Consider the following 13,321-nt stretch of genomic DNA (forward strand, 5'->3'; position numbering starts at 1 on the left):
CTCAGGCCTTTTTTTGGTAGTTGTCCCATCGAGCAAAGACAATGGAAATGTAACCAATACCCACATGACACCATCCAAATCTGGGGAATATGAACAGCGCAGGTCATGTGCAGCAAGGACCAGCCCAGTGAAAAGCTGGGGTGTGGCTTTATTTGCTATATCATATATTCTGATGATTTATGTTTCAGTAAGGGGACATCTCTATACACTCTGATAGCATTGTACAAAAGGCATCAACTCCCATTTCAAAAACAAATGGGAAGACTTCACAGTCAAAGTTCAGCAACTAGCGTCTACCCTGGAACTCCTGCAGTACCAGCTCTTCTCTCTGACTCTGTTCACTTGAGGATGCTGGGGATACTCCTGGAGATGACTACTAATGCATTTGAGAAGAAGAATAAGTAGTGAACAAATCAGAAGTCTGGTGAGACCTAATCATTGCTTGTCCCAAGAGTCGAAGTGGTCCAGGAGATGGCAAAGGGTAACACTCAATAAATAAATAAACCAAGTTAAGCCCACCTTCACCAACACTGGAAGATTGGGTTTCATCTGGCATTAAACACAGATCCTTAGCCTATGTTCCATTAGATTAGAAAGGTCCCTATGAGCCAGGTGTGATAATGTATGACATTAATCTCAGCACCCGGGAGACAGAGGCAGGTGGATCTCTGTGAGTTCGAGGCCAGCCTGGTCTACAGAGGGAGTTCCAGGACAGCCAGTGCTTTCACAGAGAAACCCTGTCTTGAAAAGTAATAATAATAAGGAAAAGAAAAGAAAGGTCCCTGTGACAGTTTAACCCTGTGACGGATGTGAAAGTTTTTAACTAGCTTCCCCTATTTGAGTCAAAGGACAACCTGGTTTCCCCATGGTCATGCAAGGTTGGAGCAGCCTTTGTCCATGGCTATGACTGTACGAAACCAACCTATCCAGTGTGTGGAGTCCTGAGACCCCACACTGCTGTTGGAGAAGAGACACTCACTGTCTAATAGACCAACCTCAGTTGGAACATCCATTTTTCCTGTGCTGTTTACCTACAACCTGGAAGACAGAAACAATGTATTGCTGGCTGCCAAGGAAGACCCACTGACTGGAGTGCCGCATATCTCCTTAAGTCTTTGTGCTTCTTGGTTTAGAAGACTCGGAATATGCCCCACCCCCAAAGGCCCCACGTATTTCCTTGCCCTTTTCTACTCTGTGGGCTTAGCACCCACAGTCTTGGGAAAGCAGCGTGGCAGAGATAACAGGAGGACCCTGCTGTCAGATGTGAGATGGGTATGAGGAGGCTGTCAAGACCTTTGCAGCCCCAGAGCCAGACCCTCCCGTGAAGTGCTTCCTCCTTCCCTTAGTCTCCCTGGAGCATTCCCCGAGGGCTGCTGACCATTTCAGGGTTAATCAGAAAAAAACTGAGATCGACTTGAGGTTGAGGTTAAGGTCCTCACCCCCTCTTTTCATCTCTTACAGGAAGTTTCTGGGGTTTGTGAATATAAATAATGCACCCAACAAAAAGTGACTCTTCTCTTGAGGGACAGGAAGCACTCCGGGGAAAGGCAGGGGGTCCCGAGGGGTACAGATGGCCCTGGCCCTCAGCTGCAGAGGAGCCGACTAGCTCTGGAATGATCCTCAGTTTACTTCGTCCCCTTCTTTTATTGTCTAGTTCACTGATTAGTATTTAGTGTATGTACAACTTACCCCTTGGAACGGGGAGAGGAGGGATGAGAACAAAACCAAAACACTCTCAAAAATGGAGAAGACCCATTTCCTTGTCCTTTCTGTAACCTGACCTTTAAAACAGGTCACTTCTGCAAACCCCCTGACTGCTTCACGAAAAGTACCTTTTCCTCAACAGTCCTGGCCACACCAACCTCCTCAACTATGGAATACAATGCACACAGCACACTTCCCCTTGGTGAATAACAGCAGGCAGGGGTACCATTCTCTGCCCTGCCCAGTGTGTGTCTATTCACCTAACAAGGCACCTTTCCCTGGAAGAAAGCAGGAGAAATGAGGCTTTCTCCTCTTCTGGCTTAGCAGGGCTTGCTGGAAGAGGGCTGGATAAAGGGCTTGAGACCCTACTGCCAACAGAAAGAATCCAATCACCAAGTCCAGAGATGAGATGCATAGATGGAACTGGGCCAGGAGGATGCTTAGGGTTGGTTGCACTGGAGAAACACTGTAGGAGCTCTCATGCAGGTTTTACGGGTTGGGGGACCATCTGAGAAGAGGAGGTCCATCCTTTTCCTGAGGAGCAGGACCAAGCCAGGCTTCACCTGAGAACGGGTGGCAGAGGTGGGGCTCCACGGGCAGCTGGAGAGACAAGAATCATAGACACTGAGCTCACTTAACAGACCCTACGTAACATTTCTGAAATGAGACAGGCTCTCTAAGTCAAATTTTAACAACAGGGACTATTGCTGAAGAGATAGATGGCTTGGAAGGTGGGCACTTGATGCCAAGGCTGCTGACCCGAGTTAGTCCCCAGGATCCAGGGGACTTGGTTGAAGGAGAAAAGCCAACTCCTGCTGACCTCTACACGTGCAGAAGCACTTTCTAATCCCAGAAAACACACAAACTCTATGTTGCATGCAAACACGGACGCTTTCCTCACTCCCCTCGCACCTCGGTTTGTTTTGCTGGGGTATACTCTCTGAAGATGCTTATACTCTTCTGGAGCAGGGAAGTCCTCTACTGGGTGGAAGGAGTACTTGGACTCAAAATCATCTGTGAAAAGAGGAGAGTATTATGTCACGCCTCCCACAGACGTGGGACTTCTTAGGACCTTTCCTATTTACCAGTCTCCTCTGGGTTCTGCTGTATGGAGAGCCTGCTCTACCCACCAAACCAAAGTTCCTGAGACGACAAAAGCATCCCCTGGGTGCCTCTGATGAACAGTAGATACCCAAAGACCTTTATCTGGGGCTGGTATGGTGACAGGAGCCTATAACCAAGGGCTGTGGAGGCAGAAATCAGAGTATCACTGGGGCTTGCTGGCCAGCCAGTCAGACCAATTGCAGAGCTCCTGGTCTAGTGAGAGACCTTATCTAAGACAAATATGGTGGAGAGCAATTAAGGAAGACACCTAATGTTGACCTCTGGCCTCCATAACCACCTGTACACATACATATTAACACATAAAGGCGCACATGTGAACATATACATACAGAGAAAAAACTTTAATCCTTTTAAATTGTGTGTGTTTTGTCTACATGTATGTTTGGTACCATGTGCACACAGCACCCACAGACGCTAATGAAGGGCTTCAGATTTCCTGAAACAGGAGTTGCAGACTGTTATGGAGGCTCCATGTTGGTGCTGGGAATTGAACATGGGTCCTCTGAAAATGTACCCAATATTCTTAACTACTGAGCTATCTCTCCAGCCCCTTTATTTATGTGCTGAATAGTGTTATTCAACTTAACACAAGGTAGAGTTATCTGAAAGGAGGGATCTTCAATTGAAAAAATGTCTCCATAAAATCTGGCTATAGGGAATTTTCTTAATTAGTGATTGATGGGGAATGGCTTGGCCCATTGTGGGTGGTGCTATCCCTGGACTGTGATCCTGGGTTCTATAAGAAAGCAGGCTAAGCAAGTCATGGGGAGCTCCTCTCCATGGCCTTTGCATCAGCTCCTGCCTCCAGGTGTCTGCCCTGTTCCTGTCTTGCCTTCCTTTAGTGGTGAGTTGCAATATGAAAGTGTAAGCCAAATAAACCCTTTCCTCCCCAACCTGCTTTTTGGTCATGGTGTTTCATCACAGCAATAGAAACCCAAACTAAAACAAATTATTATTGTTATTATTATTATTAGACAGGGTTTTTCTGTATAGCCCTAGCTATCGTGGAACTAACTCTGTTGACCAGGCTGGCTTTAAACTCACAAAAATCTACCTGTCTCTGCCTCTTAAGTGCTGGGATTAAAGGCATGCACCACCATTGTCAAGCTATTATTATTTTTGTTCATTTTGAGACAGGGTCTCACTATGTAGCCTAGGCTAACCTGGAACTATGAGACCAGCATGGTCTCAAACACACAGAGATCTGTTCGACTCTGCCTTCGAAGTGCTAGGATCAAGGTGAATGCCACACGACCAGAACCAGTACCTCCCCTTCTAAAATTCTGAATGTAAAGGAGTCAAAGGCTGACTCTACATCTTCCCACCAAAATTCAGACTCTTTGGGAAAGGAGCACAAGTGTGTGTACAAGCAGAAACAAGAAGCTCCAGAAACAAGGTGGGCTTACAAAACTGTTGCTATGGGAAACAAACTGAATTAAATTTAAGGGGTGGTAGTCATTAACCTCAAATGTCTCTCTAGCTAGCAAGAGTTTTAACGGAAAACTTTCTTTCAGCCTTGGTTATCCTATATTGCTCTGCAACACAGTTCAGTCAGCCATGTCTAGTTCCGCTCCTACTCTCTACGACCTCGTCCTAGGATTCAAACATCTTACGTCTATGGGCATGGCATGATCACACCTCAAGAGGTCCTTTTTCTAGTCAAAGCTTTTTTTGTTTAGATAGGGTCTTACTATGTACCAGCTAAACCCTGTGTGCCGGGACTACAGACACACACCACCGTGCCCCACTACATTCAGATGTTTCTGCAATAAGGATGTACGTTCAAAGCAAAACTCTCATGCAACTGTTAAGAACAGGCTCGACTGTGTCGGGGGTAGTGATGGAGGAGCAACCCTGAAGAACTTAGCGTGTTAATGGTTTCAAGAGATATCATGGTCTACACCACGCATCTTCAAAAGAGTACAACTTATGGCTCTATTCTAGACTGTGAGGTGAATTCTCTTAAGTAGAGATCTCAACATTTATAAGCTTGGAAAACATGATCCAATACGCGCCTGTTCTAGTCAATTTCCTGCTTCTCTACATAATAACAGTGGGGTCCAAATAAATAAAATGATGTCCTCAAAAAAATACAGCTGGTTTGTCACTGGCCTCTGTATGTTTTGTTTTTGTAGTGCTGGGGTTCAAATTAAGGGCCTCTGTCAGCTAAGCTTGTTTGGCTTTTCATGCTGTTTCTGTACTGTGGGATTAAGCCCAGGACTTGTACACATTAGGCTAATGCTGTACCACTGAGCTTCACCCTAAGCCTCTTGAGTTTTTAAGTAACCAGGAAGGAACTCCCCTCCTTGAACACATAATTCTAGGATATATGAGAATAAAGAGGACAGTCGCTGATGGGAAGCTTCATCAGTGATTCTTGTGGGGACCTGAGAGTAGCTTTAGAATCAGTATGAACCCTGACGACTTGATTTCAATCTGTTCATCTAAGGAAAGAATGTCAATGGATCGGAAGCACAAGGCAGAGGAAAAGTCAGGAGGGACCTGCTGCGAACGAGACCGCTGCTCTGGCCTATTCTCCATCTACAGGAGCCATCTGGCACCAGAACTATGAGACAAAGTCACTATTAGCTAGGCGGTGGTGGCGAACACCACCCAGCATTTAGGAGGCAGAGGCAGGCGGATCTCTGAGTTTGAGGCCTGCCTGCCTGGTCTACAGAGTGAGTTCCAGGACAGCCAGGCATGCACAGTAAAACCCTATCTTGACACAACAAACAAACAAATCACTGACAACTTACCCAAGAAGGAACGGACAGTGGTGATGGAGTCTCTATGGCCATTCCTCAGGGGTGGTGGTGGAGGAGGGGGTGGCCCAGCTGGTGTCCTTGAGGGTGGAGGTGGGGGCTTTCCTCTGCTCGGAGGCTCTGACCCATGCATTCGATAAGGTGGTGGGGGAGGAGGAGCATCCCTGGCACCATTTCGGACCGTGGGTACAGGGGGTGGAGGAGCTGCAATTAAAATCCAAAGCAGTTGGCTTGTGTTGGAACTGGCAAAGAAAAGAAGGGCTTGAGAGACATAAGCTAAGAAATCAGCCGGGGGTGTGGGGGGGCTAGTGAGGGAGCAAATGTGAAAAATGCACAATGATACAGAAGTACAAAAATGCTGTAATGAAATTCATTGTTTTATACACCAACTATAAAATAAAAACCATAGAATGCCAGGTAATGGTGGCACACACCTTTACAGCACTCAGGAGGCAGAGGCAGGTGAAACTCTTGAGTTTGAGGCCAGTCTGGTCTACAGAGTTTCCAGGAGAGCCAGGACTAGACAGAGAAACACTGTCTCGAAAAACAAAATAAAGCAAACAAATCATAGAAAATAAAAGAGAGATGGGGTGGCTGCTGCTCCTCCTCTACTCTGTTCCCTCCCTCTGTCATTGTTTGTTTAGTTTTGGTCTGTTGGGTGTTTTTGGTTTTTGTAACAAAACAAGGCTTCTGTGTGCAGCCTCAGCTGTCCTAGAACTTACTCTGTGGACAAGGCTGGTTTGGAACTTGCTGCTTTCTGCTCAGCCTCCAACAGAAACAAACATGTATTATCATATAATATTGTTATAATGTGATTTAATAGAAATAAGTCCATGAATTACTTAGATGCCCTTTACATAAAACAAGTTCAACAGCACACTACATTTTTACAAACACTTCTAGCTTACAGACGACAAACAAACTCAAGAGAATCAGAGAAATTTGCCCCATGTTATACAACAGATAGAGCCACTCCTCAAGACTGTGGGCTGCTCAGAACTCCTGCTCTGGGTACTGAGTGGGCAGCAAGCTGAGGCCTCCCCTTGGCCCATGCTCACTGCTACCGGACACAATACAATTCATAGTATATGAAAAGCAAGAAATCTGCAGAATTGACACTACTTACCTCAGTTTTATTTTCTCTGCTTTTATTACCAAATGGGATTATAAAGAGGATTGTTCACATTAAGAGTCTTTTAAGGGGGCTGAAGAGATGGCTCAGTGGTAAAGGGCACTGGCTGTTCTTCCAGAGGACCTGGGTTCAATTCCCACCCACATGGCAGCTCACAACTGTCTATAACTCCTGTTCCGGGGGATCTGATACCCTCACACAGATATACATGCAGGCAAAACAGCAATGCACATGAAATAGAGATTTTAAAAAAAAATGTGGCTTTAAAAAAAAAAAGTAGCCGGGCGGTGGTGGCGCACGCCTTTAATCCCAACACTCGGGAGGCAGAGGCAGGCGGATCTCTGTGAGTTCGAGGCCAGCCTGGTCTACAGAGCTAGTTCCAGGACAGGCTCCAAAGCTACAGAGAAACCCTGTCTCGAAAAACCAAAAAAAAAAAAAAAAAAAAAAAAAAAAGTCTTTTAAAATCTACTAGTTAAAAACTTTTTATTTTTTAGATTTATTTATGTGCATCGTGTTTGCCTGCATGTGTGTACGAACCATATGCATGCCTCATGCCATCAGAGGTCAGCAAGAGTATTCCAGAGTGCCCTGGAAGTGGGTGCAGGGAACTGACCTGGGTCCTCTGGCAGAGCAGTCACTGTCTCTCCAGCTGTCCCCCACCTGATGTGTGCATTTTTCCCTTTAAACCTGAACTTTACAGAATCCTGGGCTATCTTATGGCAGGCTATAGGCAGGGAAATACCATGTCATCAATATTATCAGGTTGTTGTCTGGGGTGCCCTCTAAAAGACTGTTACTGAAGCCGGCTGTGGTAGTGTATCTCTTTAATCCTATTACTTGAGAGGCAGAGGCAAGCGGATCTCTGTGAGTTTGGGGCCAGCTTGGTTTACAGAATGAGTTTCAGGACAGCCAGGGCTGTTACACCTACAAATCCTGTCTTAAAAAACCAAAAAAGTGCTACTGGGAGCACAAATTTACAGGAAACATAATTTGTATTTATTTTTATTTATGCATGTGTGTGCCTGCATGCCTGTATGTGTGCCATGTGTGCACAAGCGTCCATGGAGGCCAGAGGAGGACATCAGATCCCCTGGAGCTGGAGTTACAGGAGGTTGTGAGCTGCTGTGATATGGGCTGGGAGCCAAGTCCAGGTCCACAGGAAAAGCAGCAGTGCTTTGGCAACCGTTCTATTTGTATATGGACACAATCAACCAGGCCTTCACCAAGGTTCCTATATACTGCTTTCTTAAACGTTCTTTTCTGGTTTTGGTCACACACGGTCTCCCTACATTGCCCAGGCTGACCTCAAACTCCAGTGACTCAAGTCAGCTTCTGCTTCAGTCTCCAACACAGCTGGCATCCATTCCTAATTCGTGAACCTACCCCAATTTGCTTCCTCAAGGCTGCACAGAGGGTCCCTTGATGTTCAGTCCACAGCCAGTTCTCAGTGTCCACCTGGCCTTTCTGCAGCACTGCACACAGAGGACCACTTCCTTTATCCTGCTCCTTTTCCATCACTCTACCACGTTCATTTTTCCTGTTTTGTTTTTTGTGTTTAATTTTTATTATTTTATATGTATGAGTGTTTTGCTTACATACATATCTGTACACCATGTGTGCCTGATGCCCTCAGAGACCATAAGAAAGCATCATATATCTTGAAATTGGTACAGAGAGTTGTGAGCCAATGTGTGGGTGCTAGGAAACCAACCCAGGTGCTCTGGAAGACCAGTTAGTGCTCGTAACCATTGAGCCATTTCTCCAGCCACCAGGCATTTGTTTGTTGTTGTTGTTTTTCATAACAGGGTTTCTTTGTGTAATACAGTCCTGGTTGTTGTGGACTCGCTTTGTAGACTAGTCTGGCTTTGAACTTAGAGATCCACCTGCCTCCCAAGTGCAAGATTAAAGGTGTGCCACACTACGCCCGGCTAGCATGTGGTTTTGTTGTTTTTTAATTTTATATAAGATTTATTTAGAGTCAAGTGTGTTAGTGCATACATACCTTTGATCCCAACATTCTGCAGGCAGAAGCAGATGGATCTCTATGAGTTCAAGGCTAATGTGTTCTATATACCAAATTCCAGGCCAATCAAAGGTATACATGGAGACCTTGTCTCAAAAACAAAATAATTAACTTGGAATGGGACAAGGTCAGCTCCAAATCTTCCCAGAGTCCTACACATTATCCCGGAAGACTTGGCTTTCCCACTTTCCCTCTTGCCAGCTCCCGACTCATTCCAGTCCTTTGGCAATGGCCTCCCTGCTGTCCGGAGTTCAGATCCTTCACACTGGCACCACACAGGGTAAGCCTCGTCTCACTCTCCTCTCCTCTAGTTCAAATACCAGCATCCTTTCCCTGGTTTGTATTTCTCTAAAACATACTACATACCATGTTTATAGATTTATATATTTACTAGGTTGTGCACAACAAGGTTTTTTTGTTTTGTTTTTTTTGTTTTTTGGTTTTTCGAGACAGGGTTTCTCTGCGGCTTTGGAGCCTGTCCTGGAACTAGCTCTGTAGACCAGGCTGGTCTCGAACTCACAGAGATCCGCCTGCCTCTGCCTCCCGAGTGCTGGGATTAAAGGCGTGCGCCACCAACGCCTGGCTCACAACAAGTTTTTTAATCTCTTCCCTAACAATTACCAACACATCAAGGGCACCCAATAAACCAGGTGAATGCATGAACTCTTACTCTAATTACTGAAGAGATGCTCTTAGAAAAAGCAAAGAGAAAAGAGAAAAGGCTTCTAAACACTTACCTGCTCCCCTACTAGGAGGGTCTCGGGCTGGGGGAGGTGGCCTGTTACTCAACAAGAAAGGGGAGGCAGAGGTGGGTGGAGGAGGTGCAAGGCCTCTGACTGGCCCTGGTGTCTTCCTATGCAAAGAATTGTGTCTTTGTGGCAGCTCAGGGGCTGATTCATTAGTGGGACTTGAGGGTCCATTGGGGACCCCAGGAGGCTGGCGGTAAGGCGGTGGGGGAGGAGCCAGAGACTGGCCACTTGGTCCGGTTCTGATATTCACAGGGGAAGGAGGTGGTTTTACAGGGGGTGGAGCAGGATGTCCTTCTCGACTCGGGTGCAGCCTCTGTCCAGGTGTTGGAGGCAACGGTTTCTCCCTGTTGTAGGCCTGAGCTTTGCTGCTGTGCACAGGCAGAGGAGTAGGGGGCGCATTGGCACGGCGCCCTGGAGGTGGTGGGGGAGGAGCAGATGAGCTGTGTTTCATGCCTGTACCGCTAGTGGTATTGGGACGAGAGAGGTCAGGTAAAGAGGGTCTCTGCGTCCGAGGCAGTTCTGGGAGGGAGGCTCGGCTGCTGTCAGTATCATCTTGAGGACGCCCACTGGCTGTAGACACTGGAGGCCTCGGAGCAGCAGCTCGAGAACTGGGGACTTGTAGGGCTGGCTTAGCAGCTAGAGTATCTACAAACAACAGAACACTGTGTTAACAGTTACATGCACATCGGTCAGGCCTCTGGTTGACCCAGCCTCCTCAGTGCACCTTGCACAACATCTGAGAAAGTACCAGCAAAGTTCTTGGGTCTGTTTGCTTTCCTGTAGCCTGGGCTCAAGCTCAGAGCCTCAAGCATGCAAAATACTTGCCTTACTGCTGAGCCACATCGCTAGCCCTAGCTCTGAGTTTTAATCAGGTTTCAGATTCAGAGTCTCTTGACACAAAATGAACACATTTGAATTGAATTACATTCATTTATTTTACCCTCCCCTTTTTAGGGGGGCGTTTTTATGTACCTCTGGCTGCCCTGGAACTTGCTCTGTAGACCAGGCTGGCCTCAAATACACAGAGACTCACCTGTCTCTGCTTCCTGAGTGCGCACCACCATGCTGGCTTGTCATTCTGTTTCTGGCTTATTTCACTCAACACAATGTCCTCTAGGCCTGTCCATGTTGTCACAAATAACATTAATTTCTTTTGCAGGGCCGAATAGTAATCTATTCTCTGTGTGTATACCTTTGTGTGTGTGTGTGTGAATATTCTGAATGTAGTTATTTATGTATTTAGAGATTAGGTCTCATGTAACCTAGATTGGCCTCAGACTCAGAAAGTAGTCAAGGATGAACTTGAATGTCTGAGATTCTCCTGCCTCCACCTCCCAAGTTCTGGGATTACACGTATACCACCTAGCTTGGTTTATGCAGTGCTAGGAACTAAACTCAGGTCTTCACACACACTAGCCAAGTCTTCAACTCATTGAGCTACAACCCAGCACTTAAAATCTTTTTTGTTTCTTTAAGGCAGGCTCTCAACTCTTGCGGTTCAGTCTGGACTCAAACTTGTGATTTTCCTGCCTCAACCCTGCAGGTGGGACTGCAGTCACATGCTACAACAGCATCTCACATTTTCTTTACCTAAGTTAAACACATTTTTATTTAACTCTCAGCTTTGCTTTACTGGGCAACTATGCTTGTCTCTTCTTCCTCCCACCTTCAATCCCAGTTTTCACCCTAAGATAGCACGCTTGGAGCAAGTCAAAAACACAAACACTGTTGGAAGCTAGCCCAAGAGATAACTTCTCAGATACCTGAAGCATCCTTGGCTCCCACAGGTCGCAGCTTGGGCACTCCTCCTTGAAAGAGACCTCCCTTGGGTTGCAAAGCAGCAGCTCCAGGGCCATAGCCACCACCACTCCCTTTGGGCTCTGGAAGGCAGAGGTGAGGTTTCATTTCACATGCTCTGAGCTGCTGACCAAGTCAAGCCTGAGAAGAAACGATTCCTCTATCTAGGCTCTAATTACAAACGTACCAATCTTACTTTTGCCTCTCTATCAAGAAGCAGCAGCAAGAGCAGCAGCGCTACCACTAGAACACACAACCCAAGGGCGCCTAGGCCTTGCCGCTGCACACCTTCATGCAAGCGTTATTACAAAACCAAGCAAACTAAAAGGACAAAGGGAAGGAGGAGCCATTTTTATTAGGGAGAAGGAGAACAACTCGATAAAAATAGACAAGCTCAACAGTTCTCTGGGCCCTCTTCCCCACATTGGGGGCGGGGGAGACAAGGAAGTGTGAACAAACGTTCCTGAGGCCTACAAGAATGGACTTGTACAGCAATTGTAAAACCATCCTTGGTTTCAGCCAGGAAGCCTCTAGGAATGTGGTGGTCTCCTGAGAACAGCCACAGAGGGGCCCTAACAAACACTATCATCAGCAGGGGAGGACTTTAACCCTGAGAAGAGCTGAGAACTTTCATAACGTTCAACTCCACAGCTGGAAGGAAAGTCCAGATATCCAGGACACCATTTTCCCACTGGAGAGACTACAGTAAGTGCGATGCCCAGAAGTCTTCTAATCCTGGGACCCCCGACTCACTCTCGATGACAGGAGCACTCCGGTCATTAATGTTGGTCACCTTCTTCAGTTTGGTCCCTTTGCAAATGTCTTGTAAGAGGGCTCCTCGATTCCTCTGCTCATCTCTACTGAGTTTGGGCTGCTCTGTGTTTGCCTGGAGGAAGAAGGAAATGTGTAACTTTACCCTAAGAGCTCCTTTTATCACAAGCTTGGCATAAATGACTTAAGCCAAGGGATTCCGTAAGATGCCACAACACAGAAATGAGACTAACCTACTTGTAAGACAGGTAGCTTAGGAAGAAACACTAGCTCCAACTCCATGAGTCCAAATCTCCATTTGGAATGAAGTAGGACAGGGAACAAAACATGTCAGTGTGATCCTCAAAGGACCTCTCAGAAGTCCAAACTAGTTGAGGCACAGGCTTCTGTGTTCTCTATCTCCTTACCCTGCCTGCTATTAAGTATGTCTCCTAAGTAGCCTCAAGAATCCAGAATGCAAGCTGGGCGATGGTGGCGCACGCCTTTAATCCCAGCACTCGGGAGGCAGAGGCAGGCGGATCTCTGTGAGTTTGAGACCAGCCTGGTCTACAAGAGCTAGTTCCAGGACAGGCTCCAAAGCCACAGAGAAACCCTGTCTCGAAAAACCAAAAAAAAAAAAAAAGAATCCAGAATGCAGCTGAGCTATTGCTCAGGCCTACACTCCGGAAGACGTGCAGAAGGCAAAGAAAAAAGGATCACACTGCAAGGTAGAGGCCAGTCTGACCTACACAGCACGCTACTGGCCAGCCACACAGCAAGATCCTGTCTCAAAATGCTAGGGAAAAGTCTTTAAAGGTCAAATACATACAAAAGTTATAGATGGTAGTAAAAATGATTAGTGGACATGGTTGTCTCTTATCTGTAACCCCAGCAGTTGGGGGAATGAGACAAGAAGACCTAAAGTTTAAGGCCAGCAAGGTCAGCCTGAACTACATAGCAAGATCCTGTTACAAACAAAACCAAACAAACCACAAGGGGGTAGGTGCTGGAGCGGTGGTTCCAGCCTCAAGAGCATTTACTGCTCTTTCAGAGGATGCAGGTTCAGTCCCCAGCACCCATTTCTGGCCACACAGCTGCTTGGAACTCTAGTTCCAGAGGATCCCAGAACCCTCTCCTGCGTCCTGTGGTCTGAGGCATGCATGCGGTGCACATACATACATACAGGCAATACATGTAAAGTAAATATAAAAGAAATTTAAAAAACAACAGAGGGCTGGAGAGATGGCTCAGAGGTTAAGAACACTGGCTGATCTTCAGG

At 46.6% G+C, this 13,321-nt stretch overlaps 1 protein-coding gene across 4 annotated transcripts in view; it reads right to left on the bottom strand.

Moving 5' to 3' along the window:
• Nucleotides 1–2,211: 2,211 nt before the first annotated feature.
• Nucleotides 2,212–13,321, bottom strand: part of Wipf2 (WAS/WASL interacting protein family member 2) — a 29,792-nt gene continuing 18,682 nt past the window's right edge. For all 4 annotated transcript variants that reach the window (XM_005368261.3, XM_026789851.1, XM_026789850.1 and 1 more), the window contains 6 exons: nucleotides 12,046–12,178; nucleotides 11,259–11,375; nucleotides 9,484–10,140; nucleotides 5,586–5,795; nucleotides 2,617–2,718; nucleotides 2,212–2,304 (listed from right to left, as the gene is read on the bottom strand). In XM_005368261.3, coding sequence (XP_005368318.1) covers nucleotides 2,264–2,304; nucleotides 2,617–2,718; nucleotides 5,586–5,795; nucleotides 9,484–10,140; nucleotides 11,259–11,375; nucleotides 12,046–12,178 — 1,260 coding nt within the window. In that variant the 3' untranslated portion in view covers nucleotides 2,212–2,263. The remainder of the gene's footprint in view (nucleotides 2,305–2,616; nucleotides 2,719–5,585; nucleotides 5,796–9,483; nucleotides 10,141–11,258; nucleotides 11,376–12,045; nucleotides 12,179–13,321) is intronic.

The sequence above is a fragment of the Microtus ochrogaster genome, unplaced genomic scaffold (assembly GCF_000317375.1).
Source record: "Microtus ochrogaster isolate Prairie Vole_2 unplaced genomic scaffold, MicOch1.0 UNK31, whole genome shotgun sequence".
Classification (NCBI taxonomy): Eukaryota; Metazoa; Chordata; class Mammalia; order Rodentia; family Cricetidae; genus Microtus; species Microtus ochrogaster.